This window comes from Amblyraja radiata, chromosome 38 (genome assembly GCF_010909765.2).
Source record: "Amblyraja radiata isolate CabotCenter1 chromosome 38, sAmbRad1.1.pri, whole genome shotgun sequence".
NCBI lineage: Eukaryota > Metazoa > Chordata > Chondrichthyes > Rajiformes > Rajidae > Amblyraja > Amblyraja radiata.
Window position 1 is genome coordinate 4,714,217 of NC_045993.1, and position 20,558 is coordinate 4,734,774.

Below are 20,558 nucleotides of genomic sequence, written 5' to 3' on the forward strand. Positions count from 1 at the left end.
GGTATCAAAGGTATCAAAGGTATTTTATTAGCCACATTCACATACACCCAGGTGTAGTGAAGTGAAATGCTTTTTGCCATTTTGCAGCACACAAAAAAGAATGTGTGCTGCAAATGATGTAACATTTTACTCTCAATTATCCTCCCTTTTCAATGGAAGACTAGCATGATGCCCAGGCAGTGTGGTGGCACAGCACTTACAGCGGCAGAGTTCGATCCCGCCTACGGGTGCTGCCTGTACAGAGTTTTACCTTCTTCCCGTGACCGTGTAAGTTTTCTCCGAGATCTTTGGTTTCCTTCCTCACTCCAAAGACGTACAGTTTTGTAGGTTAGGTCAAAGGTCAAACACTTTATTTGCCATTTGTGCTTACACACATAGGAACTCTTGTGCGGCTATTCAGAGAGTCAAGTCAAATCAAGTTAAAAATTAAAATTAAATTTTTTTTTTTTTAATTAAAAAGACACACAGAAGACACGTGTTAATCCCAAGGTTAATTGGCTTGGTATAAGTGTAAATTGCCCCTAGTGTGTGTAGTAGTGTTAGTGTGCGGGGATCGCAGGTCGGCGCGGACTCGGTGGGCCGAAGGGTCAGTTTCCGTGCTGTATCTCTAAACGAAACTGATCATTCCTTTGGTCATCCCAAGTCATAACAGGTTCCACATGGTAAAAAACGTTTTCTTTCAATTATTTTATCATTCCACAAGGACTGCAGTTGGGTGGGGCGGTAATAACCAGGTTGTATAATTTGCTGCACCTATTTTAGTGGGATATAAATAACCCACAAAATCTAACTACATACTTTCAAGTCGTTTGATGTGCTAAAGCAAAATCAGCTTTCTAAGGTTGACCTTTAAAATTAGATTTAAGTTTGTCTTCAACCCTTCATCTGTCATCTTGGAAAGATGTTTCAGTGAATCTTCAATATGGGCACCTGATTTGCAGAGCGTAGGATTGATTACAATAATTTGGGGGAGGCTGTGTGGTGCATCTGAAAATGCATTGCAATTTCACAATTAGGGGACGGCACAGTGGCACAGTGGTAGAGTTGTTCAGATTCAGATTCAGATTCAGATTCAATTTTAATTGTCATTGTCAGTGTATAGTACAGAGACAACGAAATGCATTTAGCATCTCCCTGGAAGAGCGACATAGCAAATGATTTGAATAAATAATAATAAGTGATAATAAGTGTCCGGGGGGTGGGGGGGTGATTGGCAGTCACCGAGGGACGTTGTTGAGTAGAGTGACAGCCGCCGGGAAGAAGCTGTTCCTGGACCTGCTGGTTCGGCAACGGAGAGACCTGTAGCGCCTCCCGGATGGTAGGAGGGTAAACAGTCCATGGTTGGCGATGCTGAGCGCCCTCCGCAGACAACGCTTGCTTTGGACAGACTCAATGGACGGGAGCGAGGAACCGGTGATGCGTTGGGCAATTTTCACCACCCTCTGCAATGCCTTCCGGTCGGAGACAGAGCAGTTGCCATACCATACTGTGATGCAGTTGGTAAGGATGCTCTCGATGGTGCAGCGGTAGAAGTTCACCAGGATCTGAGGAGACAGATGGAGCTTCTTCAGTCTCCTCAGGAAGAAGAGACGCTGGTGAGCCTTCTTGATCAGAGTTGAGGTATTGTGGGTCCAAGAGAGGTCATCGGAGATGTTGACTCCCAGGAACCTGAAGCTAGAAACACATTCCACCTCCGTCCCGTTAATGTGGATGGGGGTGTGCGTGCCGCCCCTGGACTTCCTGAAGTCTACAATGAGCTCCTTGGTCTTCTTGGAGTTAAGGGCCAGGTTGTTGTCAGCGCACCATGCTGCTAAGTGCTGGACCTCCTCCCTGTAGGCCGACTCATCGTTGTTGCTGATGAGGCCAATCACCAATTGTTGCCTTACAGCGCTTGCAGCGCGGGGACCCGGGTTAGATCCCGACTACAGGTGCTGTCTGTACGAAGTTTGTAGGTTCTCCCCGTGACCGCGTGGGTTTTCTCCGAGATCTTCTGGGTATCAGGGGTTTTGTGGAGAAGAAGGGAGAATAGGGTTGAGAGGGATAGATCAGCCATGATTGAATGGAGTAGACTTGATGGGCCTAATGGCCTAATTCTGCTATTACTTATGACCTTGCGTGTACTTGCACCCCACAGCCCTGCTTCCCATGAAAACTCTGCGCTGAACTAACTCGACTAATGTAATAACTTTTATGTAGCTAGGCCGTATTTTAACAACACTGTCTCAGATATTGGCAGGGTGGCACAGTGGTAGAGTTGCGGCCTCACAGCGCCAGAGACCCGGATTCGATCCTGACTATGGGTGCTGCTTGTACGTTCTTCCCGCAAAAGCATGGTTTTTCTCCGGGTGCTCCGGTTTCCACCCACGTTCCAAAGACGAGCAGGTTTGTAGGTCAACTGGCTTCTGTAAATTGTCTTAGACCGATAGATTCTTGATTAGTACGGGTGTCAGGGGTTATGTGGAGAAGGCAGGAGAAAGCGGTTAGCAGGGAGAGATAGATCAGCCATGATTGAATGGCGGCATAGACTTGATGAGTCGAATGGCCTAATTCTGCTCCTATCACTTATGAGCGTACCAACTTGAACTATCAACCGGACACAACTAAAATTGAGGGTTTTGGCCCGAAACGTTGCCTATTTCCTTCGCTCCACAGATGCTGCTGCACCCGCTGAGTTTCTCCAGCATTTTTGTCTACAACTAAATTTAAGGAAGCTCTTGTTCTCCAAGAATCCTTTTTTTTGCTTAAGTCCACCGCCAGTTTAAATTCAATTTGCAATCTTTTGGAGAACCAACATCTGCAGTTGCTTCCTATTCAAAATGGCGGCCGGGGCACATGGCGGCGGGAATCAGATGCCTCGATCAAGATGGCGGCCGACGGTGCCATGGATGCGACCTTCCAAACATGGCGGCCAGCAGCAGACAGGTGGGGCAGTCTGAAGAAGGGTCTAGACCAGAAACGCCACCCATTTCCTCTCTCCAGAGATGGTGTCCGTCCCGTTGAGTTCCTCCAGCATTTTGTGTCTATCTTTGGTGTAAACCAGCATCTCCAAAAGTCCTGACATCCTGGGATGTCAGGACTTTCATATGAAGAAAGACTGGATAGACTCGGCTTGTACTCGCTAGAATTTAGAAGATTGAGGGGGGATCTTATAGAAACTTACAAAATTCTTAAGGGGTTGGACAGGCTAGATGCAGGAAGATTATTCCCGATGTTGGGGAAGTCCAGAACAAGGGGTCACAGTTTAAGGATAAGGGGGAAATCTTTTAGGACCGAGATGAGGAAAACATTTTTCACACACAGAGAGTGGTGAATCTGTGGAATTCTCTGCCACAGAAGGTAGTTGAGGCCACAGTTCATTGGCTATATTTAAGAGGGAGTTAGATGTGGCCCTTGTGGCTAAAGGTATCAGGGGGTATGGAGAGAAGGCAGGGATGGGATACTGAGTTGGATGGTCAGCCATGATCATATTGAATGGCGGTGCAGGCTCGAAGGGCCGAATGGCCTACTCCCGCACCTATTGTCTATGTTTCTATCTACACATGTGGCTGGGTCAGGTGTGGGCAAGTTGGGCCTCTGTGTGACTCTGAATGCCTCGTTCAAGATGGCGGCCGGCGGTGCCATGCATGCGACCTTCCAAACATGGCGTCCAGCAGCAGACAGGTGGGACAGTCTGAAGAAGATAGCCTTCTAGACCAGAAATGCCACCCATTTCTTCTCTCCGGAGATGGTGTCTGTCCCGTTGAGTTCCTCCAGCATTTTATGTCTATCTTTGGTGTAAACCAGCATCTACACATGTGGCTGGGTCAGGTGTGGGCAAGGGGGATTGGAGGAGATGGGAGGAGTCAAACGTGAAGTTATTGAGGGTAAGGACCAGTTCCGCTAGGCGGAGGAGAGTGTCAGTGGCTGGGTATAGGTTGCTCCTCTGGGTCGAGGAAGAACCGGAGGGCTTTGTGAGGCCATCCTGGTGGGGGATGGAGGTGTAGAGTGACTGGACGTCCATGGTGAAGATGAGGGGGTGAGGGCCTGGAGAGTGGAATGCGCGGAGGCGGCGGAGAGTGTCTGAGGTGTCTTGAACATAGGTGGGAAGGGATTTGACCAAGGGGGATAGGATGGAGTCGAGGTATGTGGAGATGTGTTCGGTGGGCAAAAAATTGGGCCTCTGTGTGACTCTGAATGCCTCGTTCAAGATGGCGGCCGGCGGTGCCATGGATGCGACCTTCCAAACATGGCGTCCAGCAGCAGACAGGTGTGGGACAGTCTGAAGAAGATAGTCTTCTAGACCAGAAATGCCACCCATTTCTTCTCTCCGGAGATGGTGTCTGAAGAAGGGTTTCGGCCCGAAACGGCACCTATTTCCTTCGCTCCATAGATGCTGCTGCACCCGCTGAGTTTCTCCAGCAATTTTGTGTACCTATGGTGTCTGTCCTGTTGGGTTCCTCCAGCATTTTGTGTCTATCTTTGGTGTGAACCAGCATCTGCACATGTGGCTGGGTCAGGTTGGGCCTATGTGTGACTCTGAATGCCTCGTTCAAGATGGCGGCCGGCGGTGCCACCCCTGGCTGCGACCTTCCAAACATGGCGGCCGCCATGTTTGGAAGGCCGCAGCCCGGGGGTGGCACCGCCGGCCGCCATGTTTGGAAGGTCGCAGCCCGGGGTGGCACCGCCGGCCGCCATGTTTGGAAGGTCGCAGCCGGTCGGCCAAGCGCTTGGCCAACCAGCGGCCGTGTTGCGAGGCGGTGGTTGCTAGGGACGGCGGACGCGGACGCCGATGGGGAGTGTGTGGCTGGCCGTGGCTGCGGGGCTGCGACCGGGCCGCGGCCTTCTCTGCCGCCTCTGGGGACACGGACACGGACACGGACGCCTCCAGAGAGCAGCCCATGGCCGGGGCTCCGACTGCAGCCCCCGGCGCCAGAGTTACCCCAAGGAATGCGAGGATGCCATCAACAGGCAGATCAACACGGAGTTCCGCGCTTTCTACGTCTACCTGTCCATGGTGAGAGAAGGCCACCATGTCATGGAAACATAGAAACATTAACGCTATCCTACAAACACACTCGGGACAATTTACACTTATGCCAAGCCAATTTACCGACAAACCTGGACGTCTTTGGAGTGTGGGAGGACAATAGATAATAGGTGCAGGAGTAGAGGCCATTCGGCCCTTACAGGGTTACAGGGTTACATGGTTTCCTTTATTGTCATTCAGACCGAAGTCTGAACGAAATTTCAGCCTGCACCGCCATTCAATATGATCATGGCTGACCATCCAACTCAGTATCCCATCCCTGCCTTCTCTCCATACCCCCTGATCCCTTTAGCCACAAGGGCCACATCTAACTCCCTCTTAAATATAGCCAATGAACTGTGTGGCCTCAACTACCTTCTGTGGCAGAGAATTCCACAGATTCACCACTCTCTGTGTGTGAAAAAAAAAATGTTTTTCTCATCTCGGTCCTAAAAGATTTCCCCCTTATCCTTAAACTGTGTGGCCCCCTTGTTCTGGACTTCCCCAACATCGGGAACAATCTTCCTGCATCTAGCCTGTCCAACCCCTTAAGAATTTTGTAAGTTTCTATAAGATCCCCCCTCAATCTTCTAAATTCTAGCGGGTACAAACCAAGTCTATCCAGTCTTTCTTCATATGAAAGTCCTGACATCGCAGGATGTCAGGACTTTTGGAGATGCTGGTTTACACCAAACTACTTTCTGTGGCAGATAATTCCAGAGATGTCCCAGCAGATCTCCACCCTACTATAGTTACCCAACCAGATGCAGCTAAATTTAAAGTAGCTCTTTCTTCCCAATAACTCTTTCTGGCTTAAGTCCTCCCTCCACCACCTCCAGTTTAAATTCCATTTGGAATATTTTGGAGGACCAAGAAACCAAGAATCCCAACACAAAACACTCTGCAAACCCCAGCAGGGAGACATGGAGAGGATGAGTGGTCTTCAATTCAATTCGATTCAATTTTTATTCCATGTCATTTGAACCTCAGCGAGGCTCAAACGAAACTCCGTTTCTACAGCCATACAAACAAAACAATTCCTACAAGACACCCAAACAATTCAATTCACACAAACATCCATCACAGTGAGTCTTCTCCTCTTAGGAAGTCTTACAGAGATCGTGAGGAATAGGCAGGATAGATGGGTAAAGATCCCAACACAAACACTCTTGCAGAACCCAGCTTACACCTAGGGAGGGCTACCAGAGAGTAGGCTGGGACTTCATTCCTTGGAGTGCAGGAGGATGAGGAGTAATCTTGCAGACATCAAGAGGAATAGGTAACGTAAATGAGTAAAGATTTACCCCTATCACCCTGTTGGGGTTCCCAACACAAACACTGCAAACCTCACCAGGGAGACATGGTTTCACCTGTAGGGAGGGCTACCATAGGCCATCTGTAACAAAAGAGTCTAAGCACTGACCGTTGACAATGGCATTACTAGCTGCGTTTTCCACATCCTAGTGGCCATCAACTTAATGGTCAATGGTGCATTATTGTCACCTGTGCAAACGCCCAGTGAAATTCTTTTCTTACATACAGTTCAGTAAAGTATTGCCATACCTAAGTACAATCCCGATTAACAAAGTGTACAGAATTAGTCCCCGCATGCAAGAGGGCCAGGTTTTGGCGCTATTTTGAAAGTCCAGTCTGCACTTTAAATCTTAATGAGTGGTGCCCGATCTACACAAGTCCCAGGCTGCTGCAGGTCCTCCAGCCATTGCCTTCCTTGGACAAAAGGTGTAGGAAGGAACTGCAGATGCTGGTTTAAACCGAACATAGATGCAAAATGCTGGAGTAACTCAGTGGAACAGGCAGCATCTCTGGAGAGAAGGAATGGCTGATGAGTAATCTTATAAAGATCATGAGGAATAGGCGGGATAAATGGGTAAAAATCCCAATACAAACACACTGCAGACCCCAGCAGAGAGATGGCTTCCTTCATCGGGAGGACTACCATAGAGCAGGCTAGGACTTCATTCCTAGGAGTGCAGGAGGATGAACAATCTTATAGAGATCACGAAAAATAGGTAGGATAAAGATCCCAAAACAAACACTCTGCAAACCCCAGCTTCTCCCAGTTGAGAGGGCAACAGATTTGGAAAATGGTGCTTAGGCAAAGCATCAGCAATAATCTTATTGAATGTTGAAGAAGGCATAGCTCCCATCATCCCTTTGAACACCAGTGTTCATAAAAGTCTCATGACTCCAGTAGAGGCCAAATATGCCCTCTAATCCCAGCGGGGTAGTGCTTCATATCTATTCATAGTGGGGTAGTGTTACATATCTATTGACATGATCCAAAATAATTCAACATATAGCCTCTCAATTCCTTTCCATCCATCTATACAATTGGCTGGTATTGTACCTCACAGCTACAGTAACCTAGGTTTAATTTGTCCTCTCATGGAGCCTCTCAACTCCCATCAACTCAGCTGATGTTATCTGAATGGATTGTGTACATTCTATAACTGAGTCGGTTTCCACAGGAAACTTGCAAAAACAGGTAGTTATGTGAGTTGCATAATCCGTTGGGAGAATAAAATGACATGAGTGTGATTAGTGTAAATGGGTGATGGTAGGTATGGACACGGGAGGGTCAAAAGTCCAGTTTCTGTGCTGCATGACTCCATGACAATCTTGGTCAAACCTCTTTACAATCTCACCATGCTAATTAACAATCAATATATTCACTCCATACCCACACAACCCAGCAACACTTACAAAATCCCAAATAAAAATGGTAACTAATCAAAATAGAAGCAGCACAAAGTAAGATGGCAGATGGAGTTTAATGCTGATAAATGTGTTACACCTTGGCAGGACAAATCAAAATAGGACGTACATGATAAATGGTAGGGAATTGAAGAATACAGTTGAACAGAGGGATCTGGGAATAACCGTGCATAGTTCCTTGAAGGTGGAATCTCATATAGATAGGGTGGTAAAGAAAGCTTTTGGTATGCTAGCCTTTATAAATCAGAGCATTGAGTATAGAAGCTGGGATGTAATGTTAAAATTGTACAAGGCATTGGTGAGACCAAATCTGGAGTATGGTGTACAATTTTGGTCGCCCAATTATAGGAAGGATGTCAACAAAATAGAGAGAGTACAGAGGAGATTTACTAGAATGTTGCCTGGGTTTCAACAACTAAGTTACAGAGATAGGTTGAATAAGTTAGGTCTTTATTCTCTGGAGCGCAGAAGGTTAAGGGGGGACTTGATAGAGGTCTTTAAAATGATGAGAGGGATAGACAGAGTTGATGTGATCAAGCTTTTCCCTTTGAGAATAGGGAAGATTCAAACAAGAGGACATGACTTCAGAATTAAGGGACAGAAGTTTAGGGGTAACATGAGGGGGAACTTCTTTACTCAGAGAGTGGTAGCGGTGTGGAATGAGCTTCCAGTGGAAGTGGTGGCGGCAGGATCGTTGGTATCATTTAAAAATAAATTGGATAGGCATATGGATGAGAAGGGAATGGAGGGTTATGGTATGAGTGCAGGCAGGTGGGACTAAGGGAAAAAAGTTGTTCGGCACGGACTTGTAGGGCCGAGATGGCCTGTTTCCGTGCTGTAATTGTTATATGGTTATAAGATAATTGTTTCAAATTTTAAAAAATCACAAGATTTAAAGCTATTCACAACAGAGGTTGGGTCCAAATTCACTTGCTATTCTTGTATAAAATGGAGTAGGATGAAGATAAAACAAGCAAATACAGTTTTTTCTGGACACAACAATCTGGGCCTAATCTATAGAGAGAAAAGAATAACACTTTTAATTGTCCAATTATAGAAGTAGAAGATGTCTGAAATTACTAGTTTTAAACAAATAGATAATGCAATGCTATTCAGATAATTAAGGTGATATAGATAAATCAAACAAAGTCGTTTTGAAAATCTTTATGTTCTGTGCATACGTATAAAGTTATTATAATCTCCTAAATTAGAGGCACGTCTTAGCTTCCAGTGGTGAGAGAATTGAAGTTTATTTAGTACGACAAGCGTGAAATTTTACATCAGTTTCCACTATTAATGAGATACACCTCAAGACATCAGGAACTCCTGAACCATATTTGCGTTAATGATTTTTCCTCATTGTTTTTGAAATGTAAGAATCAGTTTAGCCATAACAAGCTCTCACTAACAAGGGTCTGATAGCAGCTAGGTAGTGTGGTTGTGTCTTAATAATGTTTGTTTAAAGATAAATAATGGCCAGGTCACAAGGAGCAAACACCCCTGTTCTTCAAAATTATGCTAGTTGGATCCTTGATCAAAGCACCAGGCAAAGGTCACATGCAACAAAAGAGTCTAAACACCGACCCTTGACATCTAATTGCATTACTAGCTAAGTTTTCCACATCCTAGTGGTCACCTATGCCCAGTAATTCAACTTAATGGTCAAAAGTGCTTTATTGGCACAGGTGCAAACGCACTTTGAAATTCTTTTCATACATACAGTTCAGGAAAGTATTGCCAGAACTAAGCACAATCCCCGATTAGAAAAGTGTATAGAACTAGTCCACTGAAACCGCATGCATGAGGCGCCATGTTTTGGCGCTATTTTCAAAGTCCAGTCCGCGCTTTAACTCTTATGAGCGGTGCCCGATCTAGGAAAGTCCCAGGCCGCTGCAGGTTCTACAGCCGTCGCCTTCCTTGGACGTCTGGATCGACAAGTGAACCGACGTCCCTCTTCTCACCCATTGGATAAGCCTCAGCTGCAAGAGTAGGTCAGACTGTGTGTCCTTCAGTGACTAGTGCCCTAAAACCTCAAAGCTCAAACCATACGCTCCACTTACCTGGATGAGTGCAGCTCCAATATCACTCAATGAGTTTGAATACTACCAGAACACAGCCGCCTGGTTAGTTGGCACTCCATTCTCCTCACCCTCTTCAGCTATTCATTCTTCTTCATCATCGTGGCTGCTGTTTGTGTCATCTACAAAATGCAGTGTCAGTGTCTGGAGTGCAACTAAAACCTGCAACCTCTGATTCAGACGTGAAAGTGCTGTCCTTGAAGTGACCTTTCTTTAGCAGTGTTTAGAAACTGGCTGTCGATCCTGTCAAGGCCAGATCACAGGGAGTGTTTGTTAGAATCCCCCATACCTTGAAGCAGTAACAGCGAGAGGGAAGCAAGTTATGTCCTTGCCAGGGTGATGTGCTCCTTGACATGTAATAGAGTTATAGAGTGATACAGTGTGGAAACAGGCCCTTCAACCCAACTTGCCCATGCCAGCCAACATGTCCCAGCTACACACAATACACACAATACACAATACAATTTATTTGTCACTTGAACCTCATAGAGGCTCAAATGAAATGTTGTTTCTGCAGTCATACACACAAGAAAAAAAGACCCAAGACACAACACAATTTACACAGACATCCATCACAGCGCATCTCCTCCTCGCTGTGATGGAAGGCAAAAAAACTTATCTCTCCCCTGCACTCCCCATTCCCCTCCCGATGTCAGAGTCCCACTCCCCATTCCCCTCCACTAGTCCCACCTGCCCGCGATTGGCCCATATACCTCCAAACCTGTCCTATCCATGTACCTGTCTAACTGTTTCTTAAATGTTGTGATAGTCCCAGCCTCAACTACCTCCTCTGGCAGAAGAAATGGGTGACGTTTCGGGTCGAGACCCTTCTTCAGACTGAAAAAGGGCCTCAACCCGAAACATCACCCATTCTTTCTCTCCAGAGATGCTGCCTGTCCTGCTGAGTGACTCCAGCTTTTTGTGTCTATCTTCTGACATGGGTTATTTCTGTTTCAGTCGTATTACTTCGAACGTTGTGACGTTTCGTTGAAAAACTTTGCCAAGTTTTACCTGCAGCAGTCCGTCGAGGAGCAGGAGCATGCTGAGAAGCTGATGATGTTTCAGATTAAGCGAGGAGGCTGCATCCTCCTGCATGATATCAAGGTTAGTGGGAGTGAAATATCCCTGTCCCTTCTGATTACTTTCTTCAGCTTCTAGCCCTCTTCTTTCAATACAAATAATGTTATTAGATGAGTGTATAACCAGCAAGTCGGGCATCCATTTCCTTTGTTTTATTGTTAGTTGTGTGTGTGGTGGTCAGTCACCTTTAGTCAGCCTGTGGACTATCATAGAGTGGTACAGCCCTTCAGCCCAACTTGCCCACACCAGCCAACACGTCCCCACCTGCCCATGTTTGGCCCATATCCCTCCAAACCTGTCCTACCCATAGAAACATAGAAAATAGGTGCAGGAGTAGGCCATCCGGCCCTTCGAGCCTGCACCGCCATTCGAAATGATCATGGCTGATCATCCAACTCAGTATCCCGTACCTGCCTTCTCTCCATACCCCCTGATCCCTTTAGCCACAAGGGCCACATCTAACTCCCTCTTAAATATAGCCAATGAACTGGCCTCAACTTCCTTCTGTGGCAGAGAGTTCCAGAGATTCACCACTCTCTGTGTGAAAAAAGTTTTTCTCATAGACTATCATAGAGTGGTACAGCCCTTCAGCCCAACTTGCCCACACCAGCCAACACGTCTCTGCTTCACTAGTCCCCACCTGCCCCCGTGTGGTCCATATCCCTCCAAACCTGTCCTACCCATGTACCTGTCTAACTGTTTCTTAAACATTGGGATAGTCCCTGCCTCAACTACCTCCTCTGGCAGCTTGTCCCATAGCCTGACCACCCTTTGTGTGAAAAAGTTACCCCTCAGATTCCTATTGAATCTTTTCTCCTTCGTCTTAAACCTATCTCCTTTAGTCCTCGATTCCCCCTCTCTGGGCAAGAGACCCTGTGCATCTACCCAATCTATTCCTCTCATGGTGTTCTACATCTCTATAAGATCACCCCTCAGCCTCCTGCGCCCCAATGAATAGAGTCCCAGCCTACACCTCAATCGTGCACTAAGATCCAGAAATTGAATCTGTGACAGTAAGTGTGGACTAAGTAGGTGGGGACATGATAGGTGAAATATAATGTGGAAAATGTGAGCAAACGCGTTTTTAGAGAAATGGTAAAACGACATTCCTGTAATATTTTTAACGATGAGAGATTAAAAGCATCATCAGTATGCAGAGTGACCTGCGAGTCATTATGTATCCCTGAGGTTAAAATGCAGGTAGAGCAAGGCAAAGGTGCATTGGGCTTCATGCAAGAAGATCTGAGAATAACAGTAATGACTTCTAAATGAAATAAAACCCTGATGAAAACACACCTGGGATTTTCCAGAGGTCTAGTAATTTCATCTGAAGTAAGAACCACTTCCAATAGAGTGAATGCAATGACGGTATAATTCTTGGAATGGGGAAGAGGATGATTCAGTGAGGAGAGCTTGTGCAGACTCGGCCTATAATCTAGAGTCTGGAAGCACAAGAGGTGATTTTTATTGAAGCATACAATGCTGTTATGGGGCTTGAACATGGTGGACGTAGAGATAATCTTTCCCCTGGCTGGACAAGCAGCATCTCTGGAGAAAAGGAATAGGTAATGTCTAGGGTCGAGACCATTCAGATAATTGCCCAAGATTCTCCAGAGATGCCTTCTGCTGAGACCTGCTAAATTACTCCAGCTTTCAGTGTCTATCTTTGGATTAAACCAGCATCTGCTGTGCCTTTCTACACATTATCTGCCCTTGTGATTGAGGTTAGGAGGAACTGCAGCATTCACAAGTAATTTGAAGTGTTCCACACTGCAGGCACATGGTGCCAGTGTGGTGCATGAACCTGTTTGCTACTGGAGTACCAGTCATACTGGCTGCCTTTGACTGAATGGTATGGAGCTTCTTGTGTTTTCAGAAACCTTCCCTCGACGAGTGGGGCAGTGGCTTGGAGGCAATGGAGCATGCACTGCAGCTGGAGATTGAGGTCAATCAAAGCATCCTGAACCTGCACAAACTGGGGAGTGAACAGAATGATATCAATGTAAGTTTAGTTTAGTTTAGCTTAGAGATACAGCGCGGAAACAGGCGCTTCGGCCTATCGAGCAATCCCGCACACTAACACTATCCTACACACACTAGGGACAATTTACAATTGTACCAAGCCAATTAACCTATAAACAGTGGCGGACTGGGTCTAAAAATATTGGTTTCCAGGACACAAAGGGGGCCCACTTCATCAGGGGCCCACTTGATATTGGGGGCCCACTTGCCATCGGGCAAGCTGACACCCTGGCCAGTCCGCCACTGCCTACAAACCTGTACGTATATGGAGTGTGGGAGGAAACTGGAGCACTCGGAGGAAACCCACCCATGTAAGTCACGGGGAGAACATATAAACTCCATACAGAGTCAGGATCGAACCCGGGACTCTGATGCTGTAAGGCAGTAACTCTACCGCTGCACCGCTGTAAGTGTATAAACCTTATCAAACCAAGGCCACCATGCTCAGATTGGAAGAGTATTCTTCAAAACACATATTTCAGATGTTTGGGAAACAAAGGCAATCCAGTTAGGAAACTGAAATTAAAAGGCTTATATAATGTAGTTTGAGAATCAAGAATGTTCTGCAATTTCAACAGGTTTGTTCCAACCTGAGGAATTGATTCATTTGAGGAATAGATCGGGTAGATTCACAGAGTCTCTTGCCCAGAGTAGGTGAATCGAGGACCAGAGGTTTAAAGTGAAGGGGAAAAGATTTAATAGGAATCTGAGGGGTAACTTTTTCACACAAAGGGTGGTGAGTATATGGAACAAGCTGCCAGAGGCTGGCCAGCCAGTCTCAAATAATCGAATTTACACACAAAGTGAGCATGAAATTCTTGGTACGTTGCATAATCCCCTGACGTTATTAAATTGGTATCTCTCCTACTTATCTGATGCTACTATTCTAGCGATGAGGTGAGGGTGGGGCAAGCAAACTTACAGAGGGCATTGGTGAAAATGGCATAAGCATTAGGGTTAGGTCTGAAGAAGGGTTTCGACCTATTCCTTTTCCCCAGAGACACAGTCTGACCTGCAGAGTTGCTCCAGCATTTTGTGGCTATCGTAAGCATTAAGAAGATAATCTATTTCACACAAAGGGTAGTGGGTGTATGGAACAAGCTGCCAGAGGAGGTAGTTGAGGCTGGGACTACCCCAACGTTTAAGAAACAGTTAGACAGGTACATGGATAGGACAGGTTTGGAGGGATGTGGACCAAACGCGGGCAGGTGGGACTAGTGTAGCTGGGACATGTTGGCCGGTATGGGCAAGTTGGGCCGAAGGGAATGAATTTTGCGGAATTCTTAATGCCAGACAAATGAATGCACAGCTACCATTGAAAGTGTGATTAAAAACTGAGATGTGCTTGTGAGAGATTTAATTTGATTATTCGATCTACACAGAAGTTCAGAGACATGACATGTTCAGAATTTAACTGACCTGTACAAAATTTCGAATTGGAATTTTTCCTCACTAGTCAAAAGGCTTATGCAGGTGGTTTTGGAACTTGTGTATCCCTTTTCGGGTGAAACCCTTCAACGTTACCTTCTCTTCCTGTTACAGTTATGTGAGTTCTTGGAGTCAAACTACTTGAGTGAGCAACTCGAGGCCATTAGGAAGCTTGGAGAACACATCACCAACCTGAAGAGACTGGGAGCCCCTGAGAATGGTATGGGAGAGTACCTGTTCGACAAGCACTCCCTGGGGAAGGACAGTTAATGACATGGGCTTTGGTGAACTCATCCCCTTGGGATATGGCTTGTGCCTGGCTTTTCTCACTTGCTGCAAGTTTATCAGCTTGTTATCTAACCATCTGTACAGAGCGGATTCCATTGTTCACCTGAGCAAGAGGGCACCATCCATTCCAGTGTCTCGTGTTAAGTTATTACTGTCAACCTAGTCCTGGTCATTGTAGGGCCAGATTAAAGACCACGCACTGCATGGTACATCTGTTCCCAAATAAAATACTGTGAAAACGTTACCATTTTGCTTGTCAGATTCTTTTGGGTCTAAAATGGATAAGGAATTTCTGGAATTTAGACGGATGAGAGGGGATCTCATTGAAACATATAAGATTATTAAGGGTTTGGACACGCTAGAGGCAGGAAACATGTTCCCGATGTTGGGGGAGTCCAGAACCAGGGGCCAAAGTTTAAGAATAAGGGGTAAGCCATTTAGAATGGAGATGAGGAAAACCTTTTTCACACAGAGAGTTGTGAGTCTGTGGAATTCTCTGCCTCAGAGGGCGGTGGAGGCTGGTTCTCTGGATGCTCTCAAGAGAGAGCTAGACAGAGCTCTTAAAAGATAGCGGAGTCAATGGATATGGGGAGAAGGCAGGAACGGGGTACTGAATGTGGATGATCAGCCATGATCACATTGAATGGCGGTGCTGTCTCGAGGGGCCAAATGGCCTGCTCCTGCACCTATTGTCTATTGAAACTTTTTAACAAGAGAAAATCTTGGCCAGTGTCTGAATGTCCTTTCTCAGGAAGGGTAAAGCACCAAGAGGAAGATTTATCTTCAGTGTGAACCAGCATTTGCAGTTCCTTCCTATACTCAATGTTTATACTATACGTGGATTATGAGGTGCCGTTCCTCCATTGTGTTTGTGGCCTCACTAGAACCAAGGCGGGCAAAGACAGAAAGCACAGTAATTGGTGGGGAAGTTAAAATGGTGAGCAACCGGGAGATCCGGCAGACCCAGGTGCACAGAGTGCAAGTGTTTGGCAAAATGGTTGCCTAATCTATGCTTGGCTGTACCAATGTAAAGGAGACCATATAGGGAGCAGTGAATGCAGGATACCAACATAACAATATTGTATTGGAATTCCCGCATGCCCCATGCTTAAATGTGATGCTTCATGTTTTCTATCTCACCCATTACAATTCCACTCATCCAGCACCCTCTACTCAAGATCAAGAGTGTTTGTCCTAGACACAAGATGCTGGAATAATTCATCAGGACAGGCAGCATCTCTGGATAGAAGGAATAGGTGACGTTTCGGGTCGAGGCCCTTCTTCAACCTGAAGGGTCGACCCGAAACGTCACCTATTCCTTTTCTCCAGAGATGCTGTCTGACCCGTTGAGTTACTCCAGCTTTTTGTGTCTATCTCCGCTTTAAACCAGCATCTTTCCTACACATTACTGAGATAGGGTTGTGCGTTATGGCTCAAGAGCCTGATGGTTGTGGGGCAGAGAGCAGTTCGTGAACCTGGGGGTTAAGGTTGTCAACTTTAGTTTAGTCACCTTCTCAATGGTAGCAGGAAGCTGAGTGAGGGGTTAGGGTGTTGTGGACTTCCCAGGACTCCATCTCAACCCCCAATATCTAAGAGTTTGAATTTCTCCCAACAGTGCACTTTCCACCACAAGAGTGCAGTGTCCAAAACCATGCTGAAATTGTGTGGCCAGTCTATTTAGATAAGATATTTTGGGTGGCACAGCCGTGGAATTGATGCCTTAGAGCGCTGGAGACCCGGTTTTGATCCCGACTACGGGTGCTGTCTGTATGGAGTCTGTACGTTCTCCCAGGTTTCCTCCCACACTCCAAAGATGTACAGGTTTTGTCGGTTAATTGGCTTGGTATAAGTGTAAATTGTCCCTAGTGTGTGTGTAGGATAATGTTAGTGTGCAGGGATCACTGGTCGGTAAAGACTCGGTGGGCCGAAGGGCCAGTTTTTTTCCGTGCTGTAACTAAACTAAGTAACTGGAAGTTTGAGCCAAAGGTTTTACAAACATTGAGAAATACTGGGAAGAACACCTCATCACAGGATGGTTTACATTGAGCAAAAAGGTTTAATGTTGCATCAAAGGGCACCACTATAAGGAGTGAAATTGTGTGCACTGTTTACTCTAGAAAGCAACATTGTAGAATAGACTTGTGCCTAATGTCCAATACATTATTGCACCATATCCCCTCCCAAGTGCGTCAGGGAACAAAGTAATAATGTACTTGGTTACAAAGTGCAGTTCTCCAAAAGATTATTGCAACAATTGTGACCACTCAGTTGCAACCATCTAGAGCGCTGATGCAATGTTTGCATTCTCCAACCACCTAAATACTCAAGAGTCACAGTGAGTAAGCACCTTTACAGGGAGTAGTTAATAGGAAGTGCAGAGACAGGGCAGCGCTGTGGTAGAGTTGCTGCCTTACAGCGCCGGAGACCCAGGTTCGACCCTGACCACGGGTGTTTGTCTGTACGTTCTCCCCATGATCTTCGGTTTACCACACTCCAAAGACATACAGGTTTGTAGGTAGGTAAATTGACTTGTTATAAGTGTAGGTAGACAAAAGTGCTGGAGAAACTCAGCGGGTGCAGCAGCATCTATGGAGCGAAGGAAAATTATTTCGCTCCATAGATGCTGCTGCACCCGCTGAGTTTCGCCAGCACTTTTGTCTTACCTTCGATTTTCCAGCATCTGCAGTTCCTTCTTAAACACTTTGTTATAAGTGTAAATTGTCCCCAATGTGTGTGTGTGTGTAGGATAGTGTTAATGTGCAGGGATCAGTCTCGGTAGGCCTGAAGGGCATGTTTCCACACTGCAACTCTAAAGTAGAAGGACCTCAAATCAATACAAAACACAAATAAACCTTTACCAATTGTTTTTTTATTTAGCCACAAATCCTCAACAGTTGTGCCAGTTTACAGCAACTTGGTTTTTTTTTTTTCCCTTTTAAAAAAGAAACCAGGCACAGAGTTTTTGAAAAGTTTCACATTAGATTCACCTTGTCACTTCAATCACAAACAAGATAACACCACGTTTAAAATGACAGTCTCGAAACAGAGTCACGATTTTTTTTTTTAAAGGGAAACCCTATCACGAGAAAGAAAGGCATTGAAGAGCACTGGAGTTGGAATGTAAGGTGGGCACACTGTTGTCCTGAGGTCTTGGCACTTTAGCTGCTCTCTCCCAGTGTATGTTTGTCAAACAGATATTCGGCCATGCCGTTCTGAGGCGCCCCCATGCGGGTCAGGTTGGTGATCATGTCTCCAAGTTTCTTGATGCCTTCGACCTGCTCGGTCAAATAATGAGTCTCCAGGAAGTCGGACATCTAAAACGGATAAACAACATTAATCAGCAACGCAAGCCAACCCAGAAATAAAAGTGCATAATACCATGTGCAATATGTTTTAAAACCAACACAAGGAGAAGAGAGGGAAAAAACAAAAAAAAATCCCCTTCCCATAACTTAAAGCTCAATTTATTACGATTCCAATCAAAGCAAAAAACAAAACAAAAAAAAAACCTTTACAAAACTGCCAGAGGAAATGCTACACTACGGAGAGAGAAGCACAGATATTATTAGTGCCGTCTTGTTGCACTTAATGGCTGTGCTGTAAACAATTTACATAGCACATTCCTTAAGGAGGGGCGGTTTCCATTTTAAACGAGACATGGCTGTGAAGGAGACAAAGGAAGTTCAATACTTACACGAGGATAGACACAAAAAGCTGTAGTAACTCAGCGGGACAGGCAGCATCTCTGGGGAGAAGGAATGGGCGACGTTTCGGGACGAAACGTCGCCCATTCCTTCTCTCCAGCGATGCTGCCTGTCCCGCTGAGTTACTCCAGCAATTGTGTCCATCATCGGTTTAAAACAGCATCTGCAGTCCCTTCCTACACAATACTTACATGAGGGTCGACCTTGTCACAGGCCATCTTGTGGAGCTCCAGAAGAGACTGGTTGACGGTCTTTTCCAGGTGAAGGGCGCACTGCAAAGCCTCCAGCCCGTTGTTCCACTCGTCACGGTCAGGCTTCTGCAAGAGAAGGGGGGGTCAGTCGGTCAGGTATGTTAAAGGAATGGGCCTGCTCTCCAGAGATGCTGCCTGTCTCTCCCGCTGAGTTACTCCTGCATTCTGTGTCTATCTTCGGTTTAAACCAGCATCTACAGTTCCTTCATACTTACAGCGCCAGAGAACCTAGTTGGAACCTAATGGATTCCCCCGACCACTGGTGCTGTCTGTGTGGAGTTTGCACACTCTCCCCGTGTGATTTCTCCGATTGACCCTGGGTGTGTCCCCCCCTCCATTTTCCTCCCCACAGCCCAAAGATTCAAGATTGTTTGTCATGTGTCCCCGATAGGATAATGAAATTCTTGTTTTGCTTCAGCACAGCAGAACATAGTAGGCATTGACTACAAAACAGATCAGCATGTCCATATACCATTGTATAAGTATATACACACACACACGAATAAATTGATATTGTGCAAATAATAGATAATGGGTTATAAAGACGTGCAGGTGTGTAGGTCTAAATTGTAAACTATCGTGTGTGTGTGTGTGTGTGTGTGTAAACTATTGTGTGTGTGTTTGTAAACTAGTGTGTGTGTGTGTGTGTGTGTGAAAGGGAAGAAGTTTAATTTATGCACCGAGTGACCTAGGAAAGAGACCACTCACCGATACGTCCTGGAGAATAACACGTCCACCACGCTGGTTCTGGAATTTGATCAGCTTCTCCGCATGCTCCCGCTCCTCGTGGGACTGCTCCTGGAAAAACTTGGCGAAGTTCTTCAGCGCCACATCATCCCGGTCGAAGTAGGCAGACTGCAAAACACAGGAGAGATACAACTTGAGCGTCAGTGAAATCCACAAGCAGCCTCCACAACATTGCAAGACTTGTCGTTTCCACAACACAACAGGCTTGGTTGTTGCAACAAGTCTCCTGCAGGGGTCAAACTCTCTAGCATGAAGGGGGAGGGGAGGGGAGATCAGCAAGATATATTTTGTTTTAAACTGCAAACAAGAGCTGGTCTATTTACAAGTCCAGAACATTGTGGACACTGTGTGTGGGTTTTTTTTAAAGTTACAGATTAACAGCGCTCCTTGTGTAAAAGGGCAGGCAGCCGCCATTGACCGGTGGAGGAGTTGCACGATGATCCAGAGAACAAAGAGACGTGAACAAGAGGCAGACACAAAACTCTGGAGTGGCTCATGGGGACAAGCAGCATCTCTGAGAGAAACGCTGGAGTGACTCAGCGGGACAAGCAGAATCTCTGGGGGAAAGGAATGGGTCGAGACCCTTCTTCAGTCTGGGAGAGACCCATTCCTTCTCTCCAGAGATGCTGCTGCTTCTGTCCCGGTGAGTTAGACCAGCTTCCAGTTCCTTCCTACCAGTAAACAAAGGCTCTTGTGCTTAAGTAGGACCTGCAGAGAGTGGAAAATCTGAAAAATGCTGGAGAAACTCAGCGGGTGAAAATCTGAAAAATGCTGGAGAAACTCAGCGGGTGCAGCAGCATCTATGGAGCGAAGGAAATAGGCAACGTTTCGGGACGAAACGTTGCCTATTTCCTTCGCTCCATTGATGCTGCTGCACCCGCTGAGTTTCTCCAACAAAGGCTGTTGGTTGGTGTTTCTTCTGAAGGTCTCTTCTTCCCAGTTCGACGCTCAGAGCTCAATCACTGCCAGACAAGACTATCCCACACACACACACACACACACACACAGCCCAGGGCTGGCTTGCCCGCTGGCTTAGACAACTTACCATGGACAGGTAGACATAGGATGCATAGAGCTCCATGTTGATCTGCCGGTTGACACTGGCTTCACATTCCTGATGGTAGTTCTGGCGCACCTGGGAAGTCATTCTGCAACTTGTTCCGACACAAAAGGTTACTTAAATGAAAAAACAAGAGTTTTTTTTTTCCAAAGAAAGGAA

At 46.1% G+C, this 20,558-nt stretch overlaps 2 protein-coding genes across 2 annotated transcripts in view; one reads left to right on the forward strand and one right to left on the reverse strand.

Annotated features, from left to right (window-relative positions):
- Positions 1-4,741: 4,741 nt before the first annotated feature.
- Positions 4,742-14,881, forward strand: LOC116966758 (ferritin heavy chain-like). The gene is made up of 4 exons (XM_033013079.1): positions 4,742-4,993; positions 10,777-10,923; positions 12,776-12,901; positions 14,464-14,881. The coding sequence occupies exons 1-4, from the start codon at positions 4,769-4,771 to the stop codon at positions 14,617-14,619; spliced, it is 654 nt and encodes a 217-aa protein (XP_032868970.1). The 5' UTR covers positions 4,742-4,768; the 3' UTR covers positions 14,620-14,881.
- Positions 14,882-17,486: 2,605 nt separating this feature from the next.
- Positions 17,487-20,558, reverse strand: part of LOC116967110 (ferritin heavy chain-like) — a 3,163-nt gene continuing 91 nt past the window's right edge. Inside the window, exons 1-4 of the mRNA XM_033013609.1 lie at positions 20,385-20,558; positions 19,301-19,447; positions 18,533-18,658; positions 17,487-17,951 (exon numbers count right to left, since the gene is read on the reverse strand). The exon at positions 20,385-20,558 is cut by the window's right edge and continues 91 nt beyond it. Of these exons, the coding sequence (XP_032869500.1) occupies positions 17,796-17,951; positions 18,533-18,658; positions 19,301-19,447; positions 20,385-20,486 (531 nt within the window). The 5' untranslated portion in view covers positions 20,487-20,558 and the 3' untranslated portion in view covers positions 17,487-17,795. The remainder of the gene's footprint in view (positions 17,952-18,532; positions 18,659-19,300; positions 19,448-20,384) is intronic.